At 39.1% G+C, this 27,908-nt stretch overlaps 1 protein-coding gene across 2 annotated transcripts in view; it reads left to right on the top strand.

The window, feature by feature from the left end:
- Cul5 (cullin 5) overlaps positions 1-25,040 on the top strand; it is a 46,279-nt gene extending 21,239 nt beyond the window's left edge. For both annotated transcript variants that reach the window (XM_059267897.1, XM_059267898.1), the window contains exons 8-19: positions 2,165-2,258; positions 4,261-4,391; positions 4,604-4,711; positions 5,928-5,992; positions 11,887-12,019; positions 14,472-14,603; positions 15,848-15,971; positions 16,218-16,393; positions 17,017-17,178; positions 18,112-18,230; positions 18,852-18,975; positions 21,712-25,040. In XM_059267897.1, coding sequence (XP_059123880.1) covers positions 2,165-2,258; positions 4,261-4,391; positions 4,604-4,711; positions 5,928-5,992; positions 11,887-12,019; positions 14,472-14,603; positions 15,848-15,971; positions 16,218-16,393; positions 17,017-17,178; positions 18,112-18,230; positions 18,852-18,975; positions 21,712-21,906 — 1,563 coding nt within the window. In that variant the 3' untranslated portion in view covers positions 21,907-25,040. The remainder of the gene's footprint in view (positions 1-2,164; positions 2,259-4,260; positions 4,392-4,603; positions 4,712-5,927; positions 5,993-11,886; positions 12,020-14,471; positions 14,604-15,847; positions 15,972-16,217; positions 16,394-17,016; positions 17,179-18,111; positions 18,231-18,851; positions 18,976-21,711) is intronic.
- Positions 25,041-27,908: the final 2,868 nt, after the last annotated feature.

Raw genomic sequence — 27,908 nt, 5'->3', positions numbered from 1 at the left:
GCATCTTGGGTGCTGGACTCACACATCACATTTTACTTGGTTCGATCCTTATGTGAGGAGTCAATTTCTTCTTGGCAGTGAGGAAGTAGATGGTGGTGTAAATTGCTTGCCCCTGTAAGGAGATTTTCCTGATGGTCTTCTTTAACCCATGACCCTTTCCCCTTATTGTCATATTTCAGCAGCTTTTTCACCAACCTTTGCCACTCCATATCTCCTGTTTATTGCCATTGCACTGGTTTTTAATGCTCCCTCGAAAGGAAGAGACTCACATTGTCTTATGCTTTTTAAAATTTCCTTGATTTTTTTCCTCTCCTAGTTATGTGTAAAAACCATGAACTGTAGGTTTTCTTTCTGCATTTCTCCTTCCTTTCTTTACTGTGTCTACTTTATTATCCTAGAAGGCATAGTCCATTTTAGGACTACTTATTTTTCAAAATCCAATTTAAACCCAGTGCTGGGTATGGTTGCAAACACTTTTTTTTTTTTTTGATCCTAGCACTTAAGGGACATGTGGATCTCTGTGAGTTCCAGGCCAGCTAGGTTTACATAGTCAGAGCCTGTCTCAAATAAGGAAAAAGGGTTAGGCATATAGCTCAGTGGTAGAGCCCTTGCCTAACTTGAGAAAAGCCTTGGATTCTATCTCTGGCACCAGAGGTAAGGGTATCGGGTATGGGTGTTTTGCCTGTGTACATGTGTGTGCAGCGCCTGAGATCCCAGAAGAGGATACCAGATACTCTGGTTATATAGACTGTTGTAGCCCCTGTGTGGGTGCTGAGACTTAAACCTTGGGCCTCAGCAACAATAACAAGTACCTTTTTTTTTTTTTTTTTTTTTGGTTTTTCGAGACAGGGTTTCTCTGTGTAGTTTTGCGCCTTTCCTGGAACTCACTTGGTAGCCCAGGCTGGCCTTGAACTCACAGAGATCCGCCTGGCTCTGCCTCCCGAGTGCTGGGATTAAAGGCATGTGCCACCACTGCCCGGCTTTTTTTTTTTTTTTTTTTAAATTTTATTTATTTATTTAGTATACAATGTTCTGCCCGCACACATCCCTGCAGGCCAGAAGAGGGCACCAGATCTCATTACAGATGGTTGTGAGCCACCATGTGGTTGCTGGGAATTGAACTCAGAACCTCTGGAAGAGCAGCCAGTGCTCTTAACCACTTGAGCCATCTCTCCAGCCCCCACAAGTACCTTTTTAACTGCTGAGCCATCTTTCCAGTCCAGGGCGGGGGTGGGGTGGGGGAATAAAACTTTAGAAGGCATCTTAGCAGATGATTAGTTTAACTCTCTGCCTCTTACTTAATCACCTCTTCTAGAACAGGCACAGGCTATGTCTTGTCCTCTAGACATCACACAGCGGTTGTAGAATGTGTTAGTAGTTATTGAATTATATGGACAATCACGATTCTAACGTAGATTTCACCAGCTATGAGGAGTTAGCCAAAGTTCACCTTGTAATGGATTTTGTATATTTTTAATTTTCTTTCTTGTTGGTTGTTTTTTGGCTCTTTTTTGGGGGGACCCACCACCCAGCTCCCAAATAAATCACAGAGGCTTATACTTAATTATGAATGCTCAGCCTTAGTTTGGCTTAGTTTTTAGCCAGTTTTCCTTAACTTAAATTATCCCATCTACCTTTTGCCTTTGGGCTTTTTTCGTTCTCTTCTGTAACTTACTCCTACCCCATGGCTTGCTGTGTAGCTGGGTGCCTGGCCCCTGGAGTCCTCCTTCTCTGGCTCCTAGCTCTCCCCCTCCTCTTCCCAGATTTCTCCTTCTATTTATACTCTGTGCCTGCTGGCCCTGCCTATCCTTACCCCTGACTTGCTTTTTTAGACTAGTTCTTTATTAGACTATCAGGTTTTTACACAGACATAGTAACACAGCTTCACAGAGTTAAACAAATGCAGCATAAATAAAAGTAACACACCTTAAAATGTTCTACTACACTCTCTGTTTTGGAGGATTAAATTTTAAGAGAACCTAAGTTCTGTATTTTTTTCCTTTACTTTGGTAAAGTAGTATGGTTTATTTATTTATACATACATTAACAGTAAACCTGCATGAAGGTAGGTAGAATGTACTTTCAATGTACTTACTTTTCTTACTGTTGAACCAGTATGATTTGATTTGTGAGTAAAGCTTATTGCTGTTAATTGTTTTTGCAGCTCATGGAATGCTGTGTAAATGCGCTGGTGACCTCCTTTAAAGAGACTATTTTAGCAGAATGCCAAGGCATGATCAAACGAAATGAAACTGAAAGTAGGTAAAATCTCACATAGAGACATAACCTTTTCAAGAGAGTATCTTAAACAAATCACCTAATTAATTGCTGTTGGGTCATTCTTCTAGACTGGGCCGACTTTCCTTCTGTATGTACTAACACTTACTTGTTTCGGAAGGCTTTTGTCTTTCTTCTTTGAAAGTCAAACTGTACTTTTAAAGGCAGTATAAGTTGTAGAAACACAGTATAGACTAGAACTGAGCTGCCGGGTGCATGCCTTTAATCCTAGCACTTGGGAGGCAGAAGCAGGTGGCTCTCTATGAGTCCTGGTCTAGAGAGCAAGTTCCAGGACAGCCAGAGCCATTACACAGAGAAACCCTGTCTCCAACTGCCCCTCTTCCCCCAAAAAGAATAGAAACGAGTATTATTTGGCTTTTGTGTAGAAATTTGGTGAATCGTTGTAGAAAATGATAAAGGTGGCTTAGTGGGCTTGATGACCTGAGTTCAGCCTCCTGAGCACAGATGGTGGAAGGACAGGACTGACTCCCACAAATTGTCATCTGACTTTCACATGTTTAGGGTTTGCACTCACACACACACACACACACACACACACACACACACACACACAGATACTAAGAAAAATAATTTTTCTCTGATTTCAAGGACAGCCTGATCTACAGAGTAAGTTCCAGGATAGCCAGGGCTACATAGAAGAACTCTGTCTCAAAAAACCAAAACAGACAACCATAAAAAAAAAAAACAAAACACACACACACACACAAAACAAAACAACACAACCCCCCCCAAATGTTTATTCTTTTTCCACATAAAACATTAATGTTTTCTTAATTATATTGTGTTTTGAGAAGTAGCAGGTATATAATAAACATGAAAATAATTATAGCTTTACTTCCCTGAAGAAACCACTTTGAAATTTTTATTTGTATTGTCCAGATTGTACTGTGTCTGTTTCTGAAGTGCGGTCTATAGCTACTTTTAAAGGATGTATCTCAACTCACTTAAGCTTAGGATTTGGCTTTTGAGTCAGAACTGCCATGCAGCTGAGAATGACTTTGAGCTCTTCTGTGTATACTAAGTTTGTTGACATAGTGCCAATCTAAACAGTTACATCTGATCCATACTGAATTCTGCAAAACAGTTCATTTAGTGATCAGTACCATGATGTAAGGCTTTGTGAACGTTAGTTAAATACTTTGTAAATTTTATGAATACAGTTTTATGTTAATTCTAGTACAACTTTATATAATCCTTGTCCTTTACTTTGAACATGCACTTACTTTTTATGAAATGTAGTAGTCTTCTGTATAAATTTGTAGTCCCCCTCCCCCCCAAGATATATGTTCTTACTTTGTAACTCAGGGTACCCCAGAACCTGCTTTAGCCTATAGTGTCCATGAAATGTCAGTTCTCCTATCTGCCTCTACCCCCAACTTTTTTTGTTTTTGTTTTTGAACAAAAACATTTCATCTTATTGGAGGTCCAGTGGTGTTTCCTTGGCAATAAAAATCACTTTTAATTAGATTTTTAAAAGAAAACCCTTCAATTTCTAAACAAATTATAGCCACAGGATACTCATAGTGTTTTTCAAACTCCCAAGTAACATTTCTTTAGGCTCTTACTTCTGAAAACATAGCTGCTTATAGTTCCCCATACATTGGGAAGCAGTAGTAGGCAGATTTCTGTTTGAGTTTGAGGTTAGCCTGCTCTATATAGTGAGTTCTAGGCCAGCCAGGCCTACCTAGTGAGATCCCTTCACACACACACAAGTCCATGGACATTAATTAAGAAAGAAATTAGCCGGGCGGTGGTGGCGCACGCCTTTAATCCCAGCACTCGGGAGGCAGAGCCAGGAGGATCTCTGTGAGTTCGAGGCCAGCCTGGGCTACCAAGTGAGTTCCAGGAAAGGCGCAAAGCTACACAGAGAAACCCTGTCTCGAAAAACCAAAAAAAAAAAAAAAAGAAAGAAATTTAATTTAATGGATAAAGTAATTACATGAATGTGCTATGTCCTTTCAGAGTTACATTTGATGTTTTCTTTGATGGACAAAGTTCCTAATGGGATAGAGCCAATGTTGAAGGATTTGGAGGAGCACATCATCAGTGCTGGCCTAGCAGACATGGTGGCAGCTGCTGAAACCATCACTACTGTAAGTTCCTTCTTTGGCAATGATTTATGTACATCCCAAATCACATCTAAAGTTGTGACTGAAACGATAAAAGAATAACTTGGAATATCATTCAGTTCTACTTTCAAGAAAAATACTCTCCAATTTAAAGCCTTAGTCTTTGTTAGAATAGTACTTTATTGTTTCATATTTTTTCCTTTTAAAAGCTGAAATGCAAAATATTTTCCCCCCAGGACTCTGAGAAGTATGTGGAGCAATTACTTACTCTATTTAATAGATTCAGTAAACTTGTCAAAGAAGCTTTTCAGGATGATCCTCGTTTCCTTACTGCTAGAGATAAGGTAACATTTCTCTGTAAACGTTTTGTGTACAAGGTGCCACTATTACAGTCGACTCGATGAGCAGTGTCATAATGCTAAGCTGAAAACTGTTTATTTATTACATCCGGTTTAATATTTCTTTCGGTAAGCCTCAAATACACTTGTGAACTGTGATTCAAGGGGTTGGGGATTTAGCTCAGTGGTAGAGCACTTGTCTAGCAAGTGCAAGGCCCTGGGTTCGGTCCTCAGCTCTGGGGAAAAAAAAAAAAAGAACTGTGATTCAGACAGGAAGCTGCTCACTCCTTAGTTTTCCATGCATGCTGCCCCTTTGTTTTGAAGGTTATTCATTCTCCTTTTGAGACCTTCCCTGCTTTACACTGCTGCTCTCTAGGGCTCATCCCAAGGAGAGTTGATACTTTTATGTATTGATTTTGTGGGGTGTGAGGGTGTGCATGCCAAGCCATATATGCGCAGAGAAGTCAACGGACAACTTCCAAGAGGTGGTTCTCCGAAATGGGGGTATGAGGCTTAGCAACTGCCTTTACTGGCCCAGTGTTGATGCTTCCATCCTCCATCCTTTGGAGCTCCTGGGAGAGTCGCTCTACAGTTGTCTTCCCATGGAGCATGTGTATTGCATTTCCTGACGTTCACAGTTTTCTCAGTGAAATGGGAGAACATACCATTTGCTGGGTGGAAATGGACCCTGGGAAGGAAATGTTGGCCGGATTTTTTTTCTCTAGAACTCTTAAAAGTAGAGGAGAGCCCACCACCACAGCACACATGCACTGTCTTTGCCTGTAATAATTAATTTTTTAAAAGTACTGAGTCCAGGGCTGGAGAGATGGCTCAGAGGTTAGGAGCACTGGCTGCTCTTCCAAAGGTCCTGAGTTCAATTCCCAGCAACCACATGGTGGCTCACAACCATCTGTAATGAGATCTGGTGCCCTCTTCTGGCTTGCAGGGATACACGCAGACAGAGCACTGTATACATAATTAATAAATAAAATCTAAAAAAAAAAAAAAAAAAAAAAAGTACTGAGTCCACATATACCGTAAAAATGAAAGTTGAACTGGAGATATAACTCAATAGAGTGTATACTAAATTTTACATCTTCATTCACCACAACAGCAAACCTGAGAAAACACCTGGTTCATATTAATTTATTTCTTTGAACATGTAATTTGTATATTTTAAATATTAAATGTCATTCTATTTCAAATTGGGTTCTTTTTGCAGGCTTATAAAGCAGTTGTTAATGATGCTACCATATTTAAACTTGAATTACCTTTGAAGCAAAAAGGGTAAGCTTTTAAACTATTTTTAAAAAATAATTCTTTGGGGGACTATGTTACACATTACTGGGTTACTGGGGAGCAAGGTGCCCTGTTTCCCTATTAAGTTTGGGCTTTTCTTGTGTTTGCTTTTAAGTTCCAATTGCTGATATTGTTTTGTTTTTGAGACAAAGTCTCTGACCCAGGATGCTCTCATCCTCTATGTAGCCAAGGAGGAGCTAAAAGACTGCTTATCTTAATGTCTCTTCTCTTGTGTGCTGGCATTACAGGTTCAATGCACCAAGCCTGGTTTATTCAGTGCTGGGAATTGAACCCAAGGTTTTTTATATGATAAGCAAATACTCTACCAACTGAGCTACATCCTTTGCCCTTGTTTGTGTTTGTTTTACCTTTTTTTATGTGTATGAGTGTTTGCATGTATGTTTGTAAGTATACCATGATGTGTGTGCCTCGTATCTGAGGAAGTCAGAAGACAGCCATGGAGCCCCTGGAACTAGGTGTGCAGCGTTTGTAAGTCAACCGTGTGGGTGCTGGGAACCAAATCTGGGTCCTTTGGAAGAGCCAGTGGCCAGTGCTCCTAAACACTGAACCACCTCTGAGCTCTGTAACCTTTTTAATATTTTTGATTTTTGTTTGTCTCACTGTGTAGCTCTGGCTGACGTGGAACTTGCTATGTAGATCAGGCTGGCCTGGCTACAAAAACCCTCATTCTTCTACCAGGATTAAAGGCATGTGCCATCACAGTTGGCTTAATCTTTGAATTTTAAGAAAATTTGGCTACAGAGCCTCTTGATTCCAGCTCTGAAGTGCTGTGTTTGCTTACCTGGCTTGGGTTGGCTTTTGTTGTTGTTCATAGAATATTTGCTACCTGTTGCTATTAAAACTCTTTAATTTAGGATTTTTTTTTAAATTTCCTTTTACCAAAATAATTGAATGTTTGGGGAGTTGTAAATACATTTTGTTCTGAGTCTTTAGAATCTGCCTGGTTTTTCTTTATTAGTTACTAAAAGTATTTTAGTATTTTGAAATAATGATATTAAAGGGGAAGTGAATTTTAATGTAAATTTTGCATTACCATTTTTAACACGTGATCTCCTTGGAAGAGTATTTGTCTACCAAATATGAGTAAACAAAAAGTGCATTGCAAACAACTTCCAAAACTCTAGCAATGACAGAGACATCTGACTGCCTGGACAGTCACTCAAAGTTCCTCTGCAGTGTTGGGACATCCATCTTCAGCCTACAGGCCTAGAGTATCAGGCAGACTTTTCAGTGAAACAAGAAATTTGAAAGATTGTCTTGCCTTGTATTGACAAAGTTCATCACTTTTTTCCATGTCCTTCAGAGTATCTGGTAGACTCTTCTGTGAAGCAGGAATTTTGAAGGACTGTCCTGCCTTGTTTTGGCAAAGTTTAAAAATCTTTTTACTGTGTGTCCTGCATGTCCAGTCTGCACAGCACATTGTCAGCAGTCAAAGGCAAGAGCAATTTCTTTGCCCAGTGGCTAGTCTTGCCACAATGAAAGGAATTTCTTCATTGCCCATCATCTCTGAAAGTAAATTGGTGCTGCCAGGAACAGATATGTCTCATTGTCATTATAAACTTCATGTTAACAAAACATTATAAATTCATATTCTGTAGGTCTTTGAAAGCTTGGAGACCATTTGTCTATCTAAAATATATCTCTGTATGAACTGGAAAGCATACCTAACGTATCTTCAAATTTGATCATTATAAATGACTAACCACTAACGTATGTTTCCTCATTATCCTATATAGTTTATAGTAACAACTTTTAAAAACTAGAATTTTACCTTACATTTTTAAATACCGTAAACAAGAATAGAAACATATACAGTATGTTGTGTAGCATGAATCTTAAAAGATCTTATTAATAAACCTGAGCCAGGTATTGGGGTGAATGCTGAATGATCAGAGAAACAGAGCAAGCCACAGCTTCCTCACCTCACCAATTCCTCAGCTGATCCTGTTTCCTCAGACTGGAAGCCTAATAGATCTCAGCTGAACTGCTGCTCAAAAGCCTAAAAGCTTAACCAGCCAAAAGCTTCTAGTTTCTGGTCCTCACGCCTTATATACCTTTCTGCTTTCTGCTGTCACTTCCTGGGATTAAAGGCATGAGTCACTGTGCCTGGCTGTTTCCAATGTGGCTTTGAACTCACAGAGATCCAGGTGGATCTCTGCCTCCCAAGTGATAGGATTAAAGGTGTGAGTGCCACCATTTTCTGGCTTCTATGTCTGTCCATTGGCTGTTCTGTTCTCTGACCCCAGATAAGTTTATTAGGGTACATAATATTTTGGGGAACACAATATCACCACAATGTTGTAACAAAAATAACCTTAAATTTTTATCAATATACAAAAATCCTTTAAACAAGAGTAGAAACAGATACAGTGTAACAAAAATAACTTTAAATTTATATCAATATACTATATTCACCTAAATGATAACAAACATCTATAACCCACCAAATAACCAAAATCCATCCACACCCCTCTTGGGAATGTGAATGTTGTGTTCTCCAAACTGCTTCCTGCTGTCTGTGGATGAAGTATCTTTAGGGTCCCAGAGAGAAAATTTTGATATAATGACCAAATCCTGGGAAGACCAGCAGTAATCTTTGCTGATATCACCTGCCAAGTTTCAGGAGGTCTTACCTGATCACACTTGATCAGTATTAACCTGGAATGAATCCACAGCCTTCTGTCTCCTGTGGAAACAAAAGCAAAACCTCTTCTTCAAAGCATTTTTTATTTCCATTTGACACATATTTTTTTTTACTCCTTTTTTAAAGTTAAGGCATTCCTAAAGTATCTAGATTGGTTCAATGTAGCCATCCAGTTCACAATCCCATGTCTCTTAGCAGCTGTCTTGCTTCTCAACAGTCAAATAATTTAAAATCAACACAGTAACATACAGGATTCAGACTCCCTGTGTATTTCCCATCTCTTTTATGTGGCTTATTCTTTTTTTATATTACTTCACTTCTCTCTTTAAAAACTTTGCTTTTTTTTTTTTTTTTTTTTTTTTTTGTTTTTTTCGAGACAGGGTTTCTCTGTGTAGCTTTGCGCCTTTCCTGGAGCTCACTTGGTAGACCAGGCTGGCCTCGAACTCACAGAGATCCTCCTGGCTCTGCCTCCCGAGTGCTGGGATTAAAGGCGTGCGCCACCACCGCCCGGCTCTTTGCTATTTTTAAACTATTCATTTCTTTCTATGACTGTACCCTTTTTTTTCTTAAGCCTATGCACGTTGTTAAACACTGTAACCTGTTTAGAGGCTTTTCCCTCTGGAACTCTTTTATGGCCTATCTTTTAGCCTTTTTGACCGCATGAGCAAAGTGTAAACTGCTAAGCAGCATGGACCTCTACCCTTGGGTTTGGTGGCTTGCTCCTCCCACTTCTCAGATCGTGAAAACCAAGCTTGAAACTTGCTGCCTGGTCAGAGGTTGGTGCTGAGAACTACATTCAACCTTCCTAGAGCTCTCAAATGCTGATGCTTGTGCTGTGGCAAGTGCTTTTACTTAGTTTTTGTTCTTTCTTAATGTACTGTCTGCTCAAGGCCTTGCCAGCAGGCAAAAATGTTGGTTGTTTTTGCTCTTTTCGGGGCCTGCCACCCAGCTCCCAAATAAATACACATGGAGACTTATTCTTAGCTTGGCTTGTTGCTAGCCAGCTTTTCTTAAATTATTCCATCTACCTTTTGCCTCTGGGCTTTTATCTTTCTTTCTTCCTGTATACCTTTTCTTTCCTTCTTAACTCCATGTTTGGCTGTGTAGCTGGGTGGCTGGCCCCTGGTGTCCTCCTACTTTTCTGGCTGCTTCTCTTTTTTCCCTCCCAGATTTTCTCCTATATATTCTCTCTGCCTGACAGCCCCACCTATCCTTTCTTCTGCCTTGCTATTGGCTGTTCAGTTCTTTATTATATCATCAGGTATTTTAGACAGGCACAGTGACACAGCTTCACAGAGTTAAACAAATGCAACATGAATAAAAGTAACACCCCTAAAAATAATATTCCCCAACAATGAGGCCCTGGGTTTGATCTCCAGTTCAGAAGGAAATAAACAGGTGAATTAGTAAGAGAATGCATATACCATGAAGGCAGAATAGGGAGACTAGCTGGAGAAGGAAGGGAATCAGCAAGAGCAGGGATGAGGATGTATTCAAAGTGTCATGACAGATATGCACAAAATGTCAAAATGACACCTATTTGTGGGCCTGCAAGATAGTTAAGCTGGTAAAGAAAGGTGTTTGCTGCCAAGCTATTTCTAGGTTCAATCCATGAAGCTCATGTGATAGGTGAGTTAATTCCTGCAAAGTCTCCTCTGACTTTCACATACCCCCACACCCACCCACCCATACAAATAAATGGATTCATTAAATAAGTAAAAGAAACACATTACTTTCTATACTAACTTTAATTTAAAAGGAAAATAGATTACAGGACAGTTGTAGTGCATGCCTTTAATCCCAGCACTAGGGAGGTAGAGACAGGCGGATCTCAGTGAGTTTGAGACCAGCCTGGTTTACAGAACCAGTTCCAAGACAGCCAGGGCTACACAGAAAACAACAACAACAACAAAACTCTTGTTGGTAAAGTGAATTTATGCTTAGTAAAATCTAAAGAGAAATGGAAACTTGGAATTTGGACTACTAATATCTGCACATCATCTTCTAGTAGTTCTAAGTATTGATACAGTTACCGCATGGAATCCTCTATAGTTTATATCTAAAAGTCAGAATTTCATAGACATTTTGGTGTGTTGTATGTTCCCTTTAATTTTAAAACTCCTGAGGCTACAGGATCTTGAGTTTGAGGCCAATCTGGACTTTATAGATCCTGTCTCAAAAATAATGAAAGAAAAAAATAATAAAAAATAAATAATTTGAAAGGAAAAAAGCTTTATTGTATTTTGTCACTCCCTCGTGGGAGGGAGGGTGTACAGCACCTTCCATCATGGCAGTAGGAAACAGTGGAGCACTGAAGAAGTGGGCCAAGACCCCCACGCCTGCCCGGCCTGCTGCCTACTTCCTCCAGTGAGGCCACCTCCCAACAGTCTCTTCACAGTTTGAATTCCTAACAGAAGAGACCAGAGACTAACCCTCACTGGAAACACCCTCACATACAAACCCAGCAGGGTGCTTTACTAACACAGGTGTTTCTCTGTGAAATCACATTGGCAGTCAGGATTAATTTACCGCCCAGAGTAAACCATCCAGGTTATATAGGACTCTCATCTGTGAGGAGCAATGAAATGTTTGATGGTAGAGAAGAATGCTGGAAGAGCAGTTCTGATTGTGCAGAGCTACAGAAGCAGCCTTGGCAAAAGGATCGAACGAAACTCACAGACCAAGGAGTCTCCAGGGTCGCAGAGTTCCCCTGCTTTTTGAGAAGTCTTGTTGCCATAGGGCAACAGAGCTTTTAGTCATACTTGCTCAGAGTGACAGAACTGTCTGGCTTTCAGTTGAAAACCAAAGAAGGGCATTTCTGAGATGGTTTCTCTGGTTAGCCTTGGTTGGCCTGTAACTTCTTCTGTAGACCAGGCTGGCCTGGAACTCACAGAGTTCAGCCTGCCTCTGCCTCCTAAGTCCTGGAATTAAAGGTGTTCACCACCACCACCTGACTAACATTTTAAATGTAGTGGTAAACCAGTTAGAGGCTGATCCTTAGCACAGCTGCAGCATAGGCTGATACTTTGATTACAGTTATCAACTCTTCCCACTGCAGAGTAAAGAGTGAGCCCACTGTTAACATATGTTTGTTAACTGTTAACTCTTGTTTCTTCACTGAGCTCATTGCCAGCTCATCACCAGTGTTGTGGAGATGAAGAAAAATCATCTTAGAAGCAGATGCTCAGGCAATCATAATATTGCTTTTGTTTTCTAGAGTGGGGTTGAAAACTCAGCCTGAATCAAAGTGCCCTGAGTTGCTTGCCAATTACTGTGATATGTTATTAAGGAAAACACCATTAAGCAAAAAACTAACCTCTGAGGAGATTGAAGCAAAGCTTAAAGAAGTGGTAAGTACATTTTTATTTATTTATCTAGTTTTTGATCAGTAAAGATTTTCCTGTAGTAGATAAGGAGAAATAGTTGTATCCAAATCAGTGTTCTTCTCCAACAAAGGAAGTATGGAGATAGAGATGTTCTATGAGAAGCTATATACATTCACATAGGAAAGTACATCAAGGTAAGGCATAGTTCTTCCTGAGCATGCTCAGTTGAATAAGTCTAACTAGGAAAGAACTATAGCAGGCATGCTTTGAGGCATACTTAGCCAAGGCATGAAGCATGTATTTGAAGGATTAAAATGGGACGTAGAAACACTTGGGGGCTGTCCAGCTTCTGTCTTTAGAGTGCCACTCAGGAACGGGCATGCCTACTTTTCTCTAAAAGGTTTAGCTGTGCCAGTAAGGAGAGCATGAGGATTCTTCTCCAAGGCAGTCTTGTCCTCTTGTGAAGGAAGAGTAGATATTTTGTTATATTTTAGGTTCTTTCCCCCAACCCCAAGTTTCTCTGTGTAGCTTTGGAGCCTCTCCTGGAACTCAAATCTGTAGCCCAGGCTGGCCTCTAAGTCACAGAGATCCTCCTTCCTCTGCCTCCTCCCGAGTGCTGGGATTAAAAGCCTGTGCCCCCACCATCCAGCTTTATATTAGGTTCTTAAATAAACTTAACTTTGGCTCAGTGGATTAAAGGTCCTATGCAAGCACTACACTCATGTAACAAAAGCCAAACACTGAGGGGATGGAGAGATGATGGCTCAGTGGTTACAAGCACTGACTGCTCTGCCAGAGGACCTCGGTTCAATTTCCAGCATCTGCATGGCACCAATGCACGTAAAAGCCAAAAGCTGATTGTGGTGATGAGCATCTGTAACCCAACACTGGGGGTAAGCATTCGGTGTAAAATGGGTGGATTCCAAGGCCTTCTGACTAGCCAGCTTTGCTGAGTCAGTGAGGTCTAGGTTCAGTGAGAAATCCTGTCTCAAAATGTAAGGTAGGTTGGAGAGATGGCTCAGTAGTAAAGAGCATGGCTGCTCTTGCAGAGAACCAGTTTGGTTCGCAGGCCATGCATTTTCAACCATCTGTAACTCCAGTTCTAAAAGATCTGACATTGTCCACAGGCACTGTATGAATGTGGTACATGCAGGAATACCCATACAGATACAATAAATTTTTTAAAAAGTACAGAGAAATAGTGAGAAGTTCCAGGTGCCAGATGTCAACCTCTAGCCTCCATATCATACACATGTGCACACTACATAAAGAGAGATATGTGTTTATTTGTAAAAATTATTATTAAGTTTTACAGTGTCACACTTACATAAGGTTAGTTTTACCTAAATTTTTTATTCAATAGCTTACTGAAAGAAAATATGTTTATTCCTCAGTGTATGCCTGTTCATGCCCTTTCCCAAGTGTGGGCTCTTACCCCTGTATAATGTTGGAGATTGAGGTGGGCCTGTACATGCTAGACAGGCACTAAACCATTTTAGTTACATCTTCAGCCTTGTGTTTTTTAAGATGAGTCTCTCAGGCTAGAGAGATGGCCCAGCAGTTAGGAGTTCTGGCTGCTCTTTCTAGAGGTCCTGAGTTCAATTCCCAGCAACCACATGGTGACTTACAACCATGTAATGAGATCTTGCACCCCCTTCTGGCCTTCAGGCAGAACACTGTATACATAATAAATAAATTAATGGGAAAAAAAAGTAATGGTTCTCTCATTCAAGTAGCTGGTTGACCTTAAGCTCATTATCAGCCTGCCTCTGTCTCCTAAGTGGTGGACAATCAATACTCCTGGCTTCTTTCTTGATGCATTAGGTGATTTGTATTAAAGTCTGTTTCTGTTAAATAACAAAAAATCAAGTTGAGCTTTTCACTCCTTTTTGTGAGAGACCAAGATAGATAGGGGACAAGTGAGTGTGCATGAAAGTTAGTTTTTTGCTTTTTTTTTGTTGGGGTCCTCCTGGTTGGAGGAATGTAGAGATGGCAAAAATGAGAAACATCCAGACAGAAAGGCCTAGGGAGAGGATTGGTGTCACAAAAGAAAAGAAGAAGCTATGTTGAGAAATAACTGCTTGTTTTCCTCTAAGGTATTATCACATTTATATAAAGTCTGAAAAACTTGAATTAGTAGGAACTAAAAGGTTAGTTCATTAGTCTCAAATATACAGCCAGGCATGGTGCTGCACATCTCTAATCCCAGGACTTAGGAGGTTGAGGCAGGTGGATCTCTGAATTCAAGCCTAGCTTCTTCTACAGAGTGAGTTACAGGACTAGAGAGACCCTGTCTTTAAGAAAAAAAGGCAAAAACAGTCTTATATTTGCTAACTTTGTATTCTAGAAGATGTGTAAGTTAATAGGCCTCTGTTTATGTGTTTGTAAATCTCTACATCTTGGCTTTTGGGGAATATAGGAAGGTCTACATGACAGAAATGGCTGAGAATGTAAAGTAACTTTGTCTTCTGTGCAGCTCTTGGTACTTAAATATGTACAAAATAAAGATGTCTTTATGAGGTATCACAAAGCTCATCTTACCCGACGTCTCATATTGGATATCTCTGCTGACAGTGAGATTGAAGAAAACATGGTAGAGTGGCTAAGAGTAAGTACAACAATTTCTTCACATTTTTTGAGGTGGGGTGGAGGGCAGGCAGGCATAAGAGAGAAAAGGATAGCTTGCAGGAGCCCCGCTTTCTCTACCTTGTGTGTCCCAGGGATTGGATCAGATGACTAGGCTCATCACAAAGCACCCTTGCTTGACTGGCCATCTCATTTGCCTAAAAATAGGGTGTTTTTTGTTTGTTTGTTTGTTTTTTAAACTTAAACTGCTTGTTTTTTTTTTAATGTAGCACATGAATCAACTTTCATGGCAAAATAATATGTTATGGTATCATTGTTAATGTCAAGTAGATTCATTTTTAAGAATATATAATCAAATGTATAAAATTAGGAGTGTCTAATAAGGTGCTTTTTCTTAATAAATTTTAAGCCTGCTTTGTTTTTACTGTTGTACTTCCGTTAATTTTAACTGAATTTAAGTAGTATCCAGGAAGAAATCACCAATTTTTTTTTTACCATGTCTTTGCTACTAAATACTAAAATAAATTACAACCACTATAATTTTATAAAAAGCTGTGAGTCAAGGAAATGGAGGCTTAGAGGACCATTACCCTAGCAAGGCCATCTCCCAGTAAATAGGGAGTTGATTCTTTCAGGTTAGTGACCAAGTCCAGGCCCCGAGGATGCTATGATTGAGCTGTATCACTGCTGTTCTTCTGTTATCTTTGTCCTGATTTATGGATTGACCTGCTAAAGGTGTCAACTGGAGTTGAGCTGATTTTATTCACTTTGCAGTAACTGAAATCCATGCATACTGGAATCTTACAAAGCAAAGACTACCTAAACTATCCTGTTTGTTTTCAAAGAATCAAATGTCACAAGTGTTACACTATATTCTAATAAAGAATTTTCTTATTAAGATTCTTAGATAGGGTTGAAGCTCAGTGGTAGAGAACTTATCTACCTTATCATGCAGTAGGCAGGCCCTGGGTTCAATCCCCAGAAGCTCCAATAATAAACAAGATAATTTCCTAAGGTTTCTATTCCTGGGGCTGGAGAGAGAGTTCAGCAGTTAAGAGCAGCAGCTGCTCTTCCAGAAGGGCAGTTTTAATTTCCAGCACCCACAGGCAGCTCACAACTCTTAAGTGGGATTCGACATCCTGACAGACATACATTCAGGCAAAACACCAGTGCACATTAAATAAAAATAAAGATTTTTTAAAAAGTTTTTTCCTTGTACTATGTCAGATTACATAATTATTATTTCTCTGTCTTTGATTTTTGTAGGAAGTTGGTATGCCAGCAGATTATGTGAACAAGCTCGCTAGAATGTTTCAGGACATAAAAGTATCTGAAGACTTGAACCAAGCTTTTAAGGAAATGCATAAAAATAATAAGTTGGCATTACCAGGTATTATTTATAATTAAATGGAAGTATTTTTTAAGCTTAAAAATATCTTTTTCAGTTATTTAAAGTAAATATCAAAGATTTTTACAAAGTCCATATTATAACATTTGTCAAAATAGAACGCTAGGTCTGTGAATATTTATCTCAAAACAAAAGGACCCTTTTAACTAAAGCTTCATCCTTGTTTATTTTCTGTAAAATTTAACTTGCTGTCAAAATATTTATAATTTCTGATTTTCTTACCTGCAGCTGATTCAGTTAACATAAAGATTCTGAATGCTGGTGCCTGGTCTAGAAGCTCTGAGAAAGTCTTCGTCTCACTTCCTACTGAACTGGAGGATTTGATACCTGAGGTAGAAGAATTTTACAAAAAAAATCATAGTGGTAGAAAATTACACTGGCATCATCTCATGTCAAATGGAATTGTAAGTAGATGGGTTATCAATTTGGGTGCCGGTAGAGTTACCTAAGGGCTGAAGGGATGGTTCAGTGATTAAGAACACTAATGCTTTTCCAAAAGACCTAATTTCAATTTGCAGTGACTCACAACTGTCTTTGACTCCAGCTCCAGAGATCTGGCGCCCTCTTTTGTCCTACAGATACTGCACATATGTGGTGTATAGGCATATATGCATGCAAAACATCCACACATGCAAAATAAAAGTAAATTAATTTTAAAATTATTACAAAAAATTGTGGCTCTGTCCCTAGTTTTAGGGACATGGTTTTCAAGTTTCAGTGAATACTTATCAAACCAATGACCTTGACTATAGAATACAATATGATCCCCAACTCTGTTTTTTTACAAAAAGAAAGGGAAAGGAGGAAGAGGTAAACATTTTCCTCATCATTTCTATTTCAAACACATTCGACAGAATGAAGTCACATGGCCCCACTGAAGCTGGGAGAGGCTGCTAAAATTATTACCTATAAGGAAGGAAGAATGGGTCTTGGAAGAAAAGTAGCAACCTGATTTTCCCCTTAGTATCTCATGTACATTTTACTAGATACTACAGTAAGCTTCATAAAGCCTTGGTATCTATTACAGATAACATTTAAGAATGAAGTCGGTCAGTATGATTTAGAAGTAACCACATTTCAGTTGGCTGTGCTGTTTGCATGGAACCAAAGGCCCAGAGAGAAAATCAGCTTTGAAAATCTAAAACTTGCAACGGAACTCCCTGATGCTGAACTTAGAAGGACTTTATGGGTTTGTTTTATCTTCTCTTTGATTTTGTTTTTAAAATAGTGGCATGGTTGATAATATGGGAATGGTTTGTAAAACTGGAATTTTGGTGCCTTGTATACATTAGGCATACATTCTACCCCTGAAGTTCATACCTAAGCCACTATAAATTTTTTGGTTTTTTGCAGTGGGGTGTGTGTAAAGGTATTGGAGACAGGGTTTGTCTTTGTAGCTTTGGCTGTCCTGGAACTTGCTTTGTAGACCAGGCTCTCCTTGAAGTCAGCCTGCTTCTGCCTCCCAAGTGCTGGGACTAAAGGCATGTGCTACCACCCCACGGCTTTCTATTTTTTTTTTTTTCCCACTGTAAATTTTTTAATTCATGATGCTCTGAATATGACTTCTAACTAAAAAATAAAAGGAAAGAAAGAAAGAAAGAAAGAAAAGAAGAAAGAAAGAAAGAAAGAAAGAAAGAAAGAAAGAAAGAAAGAAAGAAAGAAAGAAAGAAAAGAGGCAAGTTACCAAAGTAGAAAAGGACCACAGAAAAAAGAGAGAGAGATTGAGCTGGTTCGTTTTAGTTTTTGTGAATGTTTGTAAAGTGTGCTCATGATATTCTTGATTATAGTTGCATTTAGTGTTTACTCTGTTATTCAAATTCCAGAATAAACTGTTTCCAGTGGAGGAAACTGCCTGAATACCACTGGCAGACAGTTTTACTCAGGTCCTGTATGATTGACCAGTCCTTGTCTCACTCCATGTAGTAAAAGAACATTTATCACTTTTTCAGAATCAACTCTTTTCTCTTCTTTTTATAATGCATACTTTGTCATGTGTACGGAGCTGTTACATAAAAGTTCAGATTGTAAATTTGTCTGAAGTCATTCTTGTCTGTACTATAGAGTTGACCCTAGCACTCCTTCGAATTTACTGTGCTAACTGTGTTTTTTTTTCCCCTCACAGTCATTAGTAGCTTTTCCTAAGCTCAAACGGCAAGTTTTGTTGTACGAACCGCAAGTCAACTCCCCCAAAGACTTCACAGAAGGGACCCTCTTCTCCGTGAACCAGGAGTTCAGCCTAATGTGAGGTTCATGTTGGTTGATTTAAATAAAAGTACCATGCTGAATTTTAGTGCTTTTGTTTTATTAAAATAATCATTTGCCTCATGTGATGTTAAAAAAACGGTAACTGAATATTATCACTAGATTTGTATCATTTCATTTTTTTTATATTTAAAATATTAGAGATTGAGTGGGTGGGATAGAACAGCCTTATCCAACAGAGCTGTTTATCTGAAGACTTAGTCAGATACTGCTGAATAAAATTCTCTCATCTTTAATTATTATTGTTTCATGGAACTGTAATTTGTTGAGGAATGCAGTCACTGGTCAGCAGAGGCTATATCATGTTTGAAGGAATTAAAGAGCTTTTTTAAATAATTGCTTGAAATAGTTTGTTGCCTCAGCTTCCTAAGTGCTAGGGTTACAGGTAATTATAGATAGATGCCCTCATAACAAGCCTGGGATTACTTAAGGGAAAACTGTATGTCGTGTTACTTACCCTTTTAAACAGCTCTGGATGTTAGTTTTTAGACTAGTTCAAACTTCTGACAGTGTGCTATAACAAGATGTTAGTTTTTAGACTAGTTCAAACTTCTGACATTGTGCTATAACAAGATGTTTAACGCTTTTTTTTTTTTGCAGAAAAAATGGAAAAGTTCAGAAAAGGGGAAAAATCAATTTGATTGGACGCTTGCAGCTTACTACAGAAAGAATGAGAGAAGAAGAAAATGAAGGGATAGTTCAGCTAAGAATATTAAGAACCCAGGTTTGTTTAGGGAGAAAGAATGTCTAAATTCTTAAACTTTTTAAAAAAATTTTTCAAAAGTTGGGCACGGTGGTACATTCTTTTAACCCCAGCCACTAAATTAAAAGCCATGTAAGTTATTTATTTGTAAATAAGAGCTGATGCTTATTTAACTAGAATTTAAAAATTAAATTAATCTAATCCCCCCTCCCCCCCCAGACAGGGTTTCTCTGTGTAGTTTTGGTGCCTGTTCTGGAGCTCGCTCTGTAGACCAGACTGACCTCAAACTCACAGAGATCTGCCTGGCTCTGCCTCCTGAGTGCTGAGATTAAAGGCATATGCTACTGCTGCCCAGTGAACTAATTCTTTAGTGCTACCAGAAATGCCCTTAAGGTTTGGAGGCTTCCAGTAATTTCTGATGTATTTTTTGGACAGAGCCTTTGTTTTTAGTTATGTCTCCTTTTGATTGCCACTGAATAAATGTATCTTAGCAACAGCTTAGAATTTGTAGACTTGAAGTATTTAAAATTGTATTTAATGTGCATTTAGGAATTTTATTTAGAACTAAGAAACATCTGATATTTATATTTTCCTTTTAAAAATGTGTTAAAATTAGGATTGTGATGGTTTCTGAACATAACAATTATCATCACTGGGAATGTGAGACCACTCAGGAGGTAAAGATACTTGACCAAGCTGACAGCTTGCTCCATCCCGGTGACCCACATGGTAAAAGGAGAAAACTAATTCCTGGGAAAGTTGTCCTCTGGCCTCCACAAAAAACCATGGCACACCTACACACAGAGACGACAAGAGAAATTAAATACACTATAATATGAAAAAATAGAGATGGTGAGACGCTTAGTAGGTAAATGCAGCTGACAACCTGAGTTCAGTCCCAGGAATCTCCATGGTGGCCAGAGGACCCCAGCTTCCAGTTGTCCTCTGACCTCTGCCTGTGCACTAGAGCATGCACTGTCCCTGGGCTCACCCATGGACACACATAAGTTTTTTAAACTTTTAAAAGTTTATTGCAAATTGATTATTTTAATTTTAGTATATCTTAACCCAAACTCCTTTTTTGTCCTACTTTTACAATTTTTATTTACTATTATTTAAAACTGTGGCCAGTGCAATACTCTTGTAGTCTTCACATTTCTGGAGGTACAGACACCGCCCCGGGGGGGCCCCCCCCTTTATGTCTGGAGTTTTGACATAAAGCCATCTTTATAATCTGAAGCCTGGTATCCTTTACTATTAGAAGCCTGGTGATCTGAGTTTAATCCCAGGAAGCAACTCATAGATAAAAGGAGAGCCAGGAGTCAGTGGTCCACGCCTATAATCTCAGCACTCAGGAGCCAGAGGATTTTTGTGAGTTCAGGGTCTATAAAATGAGTTCCAGGACAGCGATCTTTGTGAGTTCACGGTCTATAAAATGAGTTCCAGACAGCCAGGGCTACATAGAGAAACCCTGTCTTGAAAAACCAGGCAGGGGGAAAAGATGAAAGAGAACTGATTGTCCTCTGGCTTCCACGTGCATGCTATGGCATGTGCTCATAAACACTTAGCATTTAATGTATGCACAATGATATGCCTCGAAACCTTGTTTAAAAATCTTAAATGCCTGATAATATAATATATTGCAGATTATCTAGTATCAGTGAAAAGACTGTCATACTGATGCAGGAAATTTTTTTCTGCTGAATAGTGCTAGGTTCTCAAGCTTATTTAGTTGGCAGTAAAATTCAGTATTTAATGTTGAATACATACAGTGGTCCATTAGTGTCCATAGGGAATTAGTTCAAGGATTCCTCCTCTCGCTCCACTATTCCTGCAGTTCCCAGAATCTCGTTGCTCTCATCTCTTAGATAAAATCTGTAGTAATTGAATATGCCCTATACATCTTCTCCCATATATTTTATATAATCTAGATCATAACATCTAATACAGTATAAATGCTGTATGACTATTAACTGAACAGCTAGGACTACACAGAGAAACCCTGTCTCGAAAAAGAGGACCAAGACATATTGATAAATTGACTTTGGTGAAAAATGTTGATCCCTATAGAAATATTTAAACATTAAAAACAAGAATAAAACTAAAAACAGGATCTATGGTAAACATTGTCACTTTGTTAGTCTAGACTAGTTAATTGTCTAGTTAATAGAGTGGTATTTCCTGATTTTTAAGACACACCTATGGTTCTCTTCTATTATACAAAGGAATATCTGAATATTAGAGGCAATTTTATGTAAGGGAATTCTTGTATCTTTTTTATTTCATTTATTTATTTGTATGTGTGTGTGTGTGTGTGTGTGTGTGTGTGTGTGTGTGTGTGTGTGTGTGTATAGGTCAGAGCACTTGTAAGAACTTGTAAGAACTGATTCCATTCTCCACCACGTTGGTCCCAGGAGTACATCTCAGGTCGTCATGCTTGCCAGCCAGCAAGTGCCCTTACCCAACGAGCTATCTCACCTGCACCACACAGTGCTCACAGGTGTCTGTAACTCCAGTTCCAGGGGATCCAGTCCCCTTTCCAGCCTGTCAGGCACCAGGCATGTATGTGGCACACAGACATACAGGGAAACAAACACTCAAACACATTATTAATCTCTTTACTTTCAAAATCTTTGTAATAAGTGTAATGAAAAAAATTGTTGAGTAAAAGTCCAGGTTAAGTAGGAAAAGTTACTGATTTGCTTTACTCAAACAAATGTAATGTAGTAATGTATTTCATTTTTATTTTTCTTTTAGGAAGCCATCATACAAATAATGAAAATGAGAAAGAAAATTAGCAATGCTCAGCTGCAGACTGAATTAGTAGAAATTTTGAAAAACATGTTCTTACCACAGAAGAAAATGATAAAAGAGCAAATTGAGTGGCTGATAGAGCACAAGTACATCAGGAGAGACGAGGCTGACATCAACACGTTCATATACATGGCCTAGCTGAGCGCTGGGCCACTGTTCCGAACGAGCACTGATTCTGGAGCACCTGGACAGAAAGTTGTCCTGGTTTGAGCTGGAGGAAGGTTTATTTGGACTTTGATTACATAAATATTAAACTCTCTGCCTTACCTTACAAACGACTATATTTTGCCAGTCACATTAGTTAGCATGATGGCATTCCCTTCATGTTGCACACTCTTTAACAGCATGCAGTTTTGTGGAGAAAATTGCATTCATGAAGAGCCCGTTATGAACTTCAAAGTCAGTTGAATTCTTACCCACCAAGAGAAGTAACATTTTGGAAGGGTGAGGGTGGGGTTCTTGTTGCTTCTTTTACCCCCCTTTCCTCTTTAAAGGAATATACTTGCACAAGGAAGGAAATTCAGATATTGCACTGAAAATGCTTTTATCTTTTTTTAAATGCAGTTAAAGCTAGAGGTAGCACTCTTAGCTTCTTTTGGCGAAAAGAATGAAGTTGTCAACACCATGTTGGGAAAGGGCAAGTGTATTGGAGAAGATGAGGCCGTCAAGTTGTTAAACACTGCTTTCAGTTTAATAACTGGATTGAAATGGTGACCTGAAAATGGTATTAAATATTTCTACCTTACAAATCCTGATTGTCATCAAGCAGGGGACTGCTGTTTTAGTTGTTGGTTGTTAAATGATAAAGATTTGGGCTTTTCTTTCTAAGTCTTCTATGGTTGGAGAGCTTGTTTTGAAAACATGAAGTTTATAATGAACGTTGCTTCAGTTGTTGAATTTATGGGTGTAGGTAAGTCATTGATTGCAAAGCAAACATGTTAAGTGTGTTACTAATACACTTAAATTTATTGAAAACAATGCAGAAATGTGCTGATACAGTACAATGAGAGAATTGCTTTCTAAACCTGTAGCATAGAATTATTTGGTGTTTTGAAAGTGTTGTGATTAGGGATTTACCACCTCAGTTTTCTGGAAAGACATTCTCTGTTAAAAGGTAATTAATTACCCCTCACCTAGGAGGAGGAGAAGAGATGGGATTGCAGCCTGAGACCCGAGAAGCACTCAGAGTTGTTAGTCTTAACGTGAGCAGTAACCTTGCCAAATATGTACATATATATTTATATATTTTAAAAATAAGCATTTTTAAAATGTTCAGAGGGCAACACTTACCTTGCTTCTCTCAGTTAATCCAGAGCGGTGTCTCAGGACTTCACGGTGCAGTGGGAAGTTAGACACTGAAGACTTGAGCAACTGAAGAGAGAATTATTCCCCATCAGGAAAAATGGCTCCATGTGGATTTTTACTCATTGTGGTGCACGTTTCAAGTGTTCTTGCAAATTATTTTATAACCTTTGATGTTAAGTAATATTTTGAAGTATGGTTTTGAAATTAGCAGAAAATGGAGAGTTGAGAAGCATACAGTGTTATATCACCACAGTGGGCTGTGGACCTGCCTGCAGCCTCAGCAGCTGTGAGCTCCTTCCTGGAATGAAGAAGGGAAGTATGTGTCAGACGTTTATGGTTTTGCTAATTATAGTCAACTCTCTGTCGTGAACCTCATAGGAAGTTGGAAGTGCATGTATGCTTACCGTCTACCCTGCTGCTCTGAGGAGGCCATGGCGAGAGCAGGTGTGCAGAGCGACTCAGTGCTCACTGCTTCCATGATGTGGATGATAGCTGGAGTTGGTGCATCCAGAATTCAAGGAGATCGTTTTATAATGACTATGGCCCTTCTACTTAATAGTTTGGTGTTGGCAAATTTTTATGTCCCAATACCAGAATGCCAAAGGAGGAAACAATCAAGGGAGAAATTTTAGGCCATTTCTTAATGTTTAAGATTTGTCATTTTAAACCATAATTTTTTTTAGAACATCTTTGAAATTTCTAATCGCTTTGGTCATTTAAGAATGAGAGCTGTGATGTTTTGATTTATAAAGGCAAACTTAATGCACAGTGGGTAACAATAAATCCATAGCAAAGTTTTTTATTAAATTTTATAAATTTTTTAATAGTTAATTATGTCCTAATTGTATTTTGGGGAATGAACAGCAGTAAATACCACAGACTTAACAGTTTTCATCCTTTTTTTAAAATATATATACAAAAGTGTAACTACTTTTTGGTGTTTTTCAGAACTGTTTAGTTGACAAGGTGCCTATTGCCTATACCATTGTTGAGATTTTCTTTAAATGTTTTATCAATAGATTTGCTAATTTAAAAAATTCTGAAACAGATTTTAACCAGGAGCTTTCTGAAGGTTCAGAACCACCATTAATGTTCCCTGTCTGACCTCTCTTTCCCTGCAGACCTTGCATTCTTGCTGTCTAAGCAGGGCCACGCATTGCACAGGTAAGGGGAAGAAAAGCCCCACCTCCTACCCACCACGAAGAGCCATTTTTAAATGGATAGTGTAGCAGGCTCAGAGTTTTGATTACTTTCATCTAATAAATGGTAACCTGTTGCCATCTCATGGCCAGAGTAAGGAGACAAGAAACAGATTCACACAGTGGAAAATGTGGAACATACTTGATGCTCACAGCTAGACAAATGTTAGACCATCATGGTCTAACATTTTATAAGGATCCTCAAATTCTGAAGTTGCCCAATTTTTACAATTATTGGAGGAGGTCCTTGGGTTTATCAACCTGTTCATTTAAATCTCTTGCTCTTAATTTGTGCATAAATGTTAAAGTCTCCAAAAATGAAATGTTATTCTTATTTTTACTCTTCATTAAATGGAATATGATATCATTAGCCCTGCTCCAAGGGCAAATTTTTCAGACTCAATCTTGGAGGAATATTTGCTAGTTTACAGAAAGATTTGCTGTCATAAACTCAAGCTGGCTCTTCTGTTTTCATGTAAATGACCGGGATGCTGTCACAAGTTCTCTCAAGCGACAGTTATGAAAGAAACTTTGTTTAAGGGCGTTCCTGTCATCTACACTATGTGTGGTCTGGAGTTCCTCATGGTCTGTACAGTTTTGAATGTGCACCACTACATACTGAGATGACACTGTACAGTTTTACACAGTAGCAGTTTCTGTATGCAGTAGGTTGAAATATTTTGATGAACTGCTTAATTTTTTGGATTTTATTTTTAAGTTGTATAATTTATTTTCTTGCAAAATAAAAGTGTAATATAAATGCTTTCATCCAGAAAATCTTGGTGTTCTACTATAAAAAGTTTTACAGTAGTTAAGATTTTTGGCAAACTAGGAATAGTGTCATGTGCCTTTAATCCCAGTGTTCTAGAGGCAGAGGCAGGCATGGCTCAGTTCAAGATCAGCTTGGTGTACTCACAAGCTCCAGGCCAGTCAGGACTACTGTCTTTAAAAATAATGAAAATGATTTCTATTGGCAATGCTGCTACTTGGGAGGATGAGGTAGCTGGTTGTTGAAGCCCAGAATTTCAAGACTAGCATGGGCAGCATAGTGAGACTTTCTCAATGAAGAACACTTAGTTATGTTTGGGGGTATGGTAGTAAATTGTAGCCACTGTAAGTACCAGAAATAAGACATGACAGTTGGGTGGATGAATACATGACTCCCTAATGGCTAAAAAGCACCTTGACCTAGTACTTTCACTGAGATAGGGAGAGTGTAGGAGTAGTGACTTGGAATTGAAGTTAAAGAAAAGCATAAGGTTCACCTGAGCCAAAACAAGATTAGTTAATTAAGCTTAAATATTAAGTTTCTTGCACAGGCCCTTTCCAAAACTCAAGCATTTTGTCCTAGTGAGCATTCTAATCCTAAACAAACCCTCACCACCGGGAAGACAGCTCCACAGTGAGCTAAATTGGAGGCTAACTTCCTTGTTAAGAGCACAATCATACTGACCGGAAGGAGCTTAGAGGCATGCAACATTCAGACAGCTGGATGGGTGTAGGATAGACATTTCTACTATGAAAGACAGGGTTTGCAAGGAATAAATACAGGTCACTGTCAGGTTTAAAACAGAAGGGCAATATATAGTGGCCCCACATCCCAGCACTTGGGAAGTGGATGCAGGAGAACCATGAGCTCAGAGTCTTCCTAGTAATGTAGGGAGTTTGAATCCAGCAGGGGCTGCATGATACCTACCTCAGAACTAAAGAAGTAGCTAGGTGGCTCAGTGGGCAAAGGCACTTGTGAAGATTGGTGATCCGTGTTCAGTCCCCACAACCTGTGTAGAAGTGAGACAAGGAAATCCACCCCACAGAGTTGTCATCTGACTCCACAAATGCTCTGCATTATGTGTGATCACAGAGTAATAACACAAACTTAGTTTTTCAGAAAATGGAATTTATGGATAGAACACCTGTCCATTATTTGTAACACCTTTCCCCACAGAACAAAATCCTGGTAATATCTAGTGGGCTAGACTAAGAAATTAATCTGTTTTTGTGAGACAAGGTCTTTATAGACCTGGATGTTCTAAAACTCACTATGTAGACGAGCTTGGCTTTGAACTCACAGAGATCTGCCCGTCTTCTGAGTGCTGGGATTAAATATGTGTGCCACCATACCTGGCGTATATTTTTATTCACAAAATTTTGAGGGGCTTGTGGCTCGCCAGTTAAGAACATTTGCTGCTTTTTCATAGGTCCTGGGTTTGATTCCCAGGTGATCTGCTTTCAAAGGTCCCCTTTCCCCCTACTGACCACCAGGCATTTGGTGGATAGATATACATGCAGGCAAAACACTCATACACATGAAATTTTTTTTTAGATCAGAGGTCTCAAATATTGGTGAACTTCAAGGTCTTAGAAAAATAGCAATAACAAAATCATCAGAAAAATAGATCAGGGCAGAAATCATTGAAATCTTAATACAAGGGAGGCTGAGGTAGTACTGTCCTGTAAGTTCAAGACCAGCTTGGTCTACAGTGAGTCCAGGCCAACCAGGGCTACACAGTTTAAAAAAAAAAAAAAAAACAACTTGTCTCAATAAAAGGACCAAAGGGGAGGGGGGGGGAAGCAAACAAAAACCTTACATAAGTGGAAACAGGAACAAAGAATCAACACAGGATTTCTTTGGTAGAAAAATGAACAGGAATGAACTCTCCAGCTAAATTACCCAAAAGGCCAAAAAAAAAAAAAAATCAATAAAACTAGAGCTGAATTTTACAACAGACACCAGTGTCAGGATCACTTTGAAAGCCTACCTATATGCCAGCAAATTAGAAAATCTTGAATTAGAAAAATTTATAGACTATGACCTACCAAAACTAAATGAAAAGGATGTAAACATAACAATGAGATTGAAGTAGTAAGGGAAATATTTTTTGAGACAAATAAAACTGGCTTTGTAGACCACTGTGACGTTGAACTCATAGAAATCCTTAAAGCCTACCCCTGCTTCCCAAGTGCTGCGCTTAAAGGTGTGCACCACCATGTCTGGCTAAGGACAAGTAAAGAGAGCCAGTATTCTAGAGCATCACAGATGGGTCAGTGGGTGAGGTAGCCTGAGTCTGATCCCACAGCTGTGAACGGAGAGAGCCTACTGCAGGTTTTCCTCGGATTTCTACCTGTGTACTGTGTGACATCCCTTCCCTGACAATGATAACACACACCCCAAAACCAACCAACCAAGCGCACAACAAACAGGTTGGAGATGTAGCTTAGTTAGCAGAATACTTGCCTAGATTATGTGAAGATCATACATAGATTACATGAAGCTCTGGGTTCGATACCCACCTGTATCTCCAGCAATCCAACTATGCAGGTGGGAGGATTAGCAGTTCAAGGTCATCTTGGACTACCTACCGCGTTTAAGACCATCCTGGGCTACATGAGACTGCCTTAAAAAAAAAAAATAAGTGGGGATTATGGCTCAACTGTTAAGAATATTTGATGCTCTTACAAAGGACCTGGGTTCAGTTCCCAAAACATACCAGGCAGTTTACAACTGCCTATAACTTCAATTCCAAGGAGTTTGACGCCCTCTACTGCCCTCCTCAGGCACCTGCATGCACATGGTGCTCACACACAAATGCAGGAACATACACACACCTTACCCCCAAAAGAGCTGAGATGACTCAG

This window comes from Peromyscus eremicus, chromosome 7, assembly GCF_949786415.1.
Source record: "Peromyscus eremicus chromosome 7, PerEre_H2_v1, whole genome shotgun sequence".
Classification (NCBI taxonomy): Eukaryota; Metazoa; Chordata; class Mammalia; order Rodentia; family Cricetidae; genus Peromyscus; species Peromyscus eremicus.
Note: the sequence above shows the minus strand (reverse complement) of the source record. Positions and strands in the feature narration are given on the sequence as shown.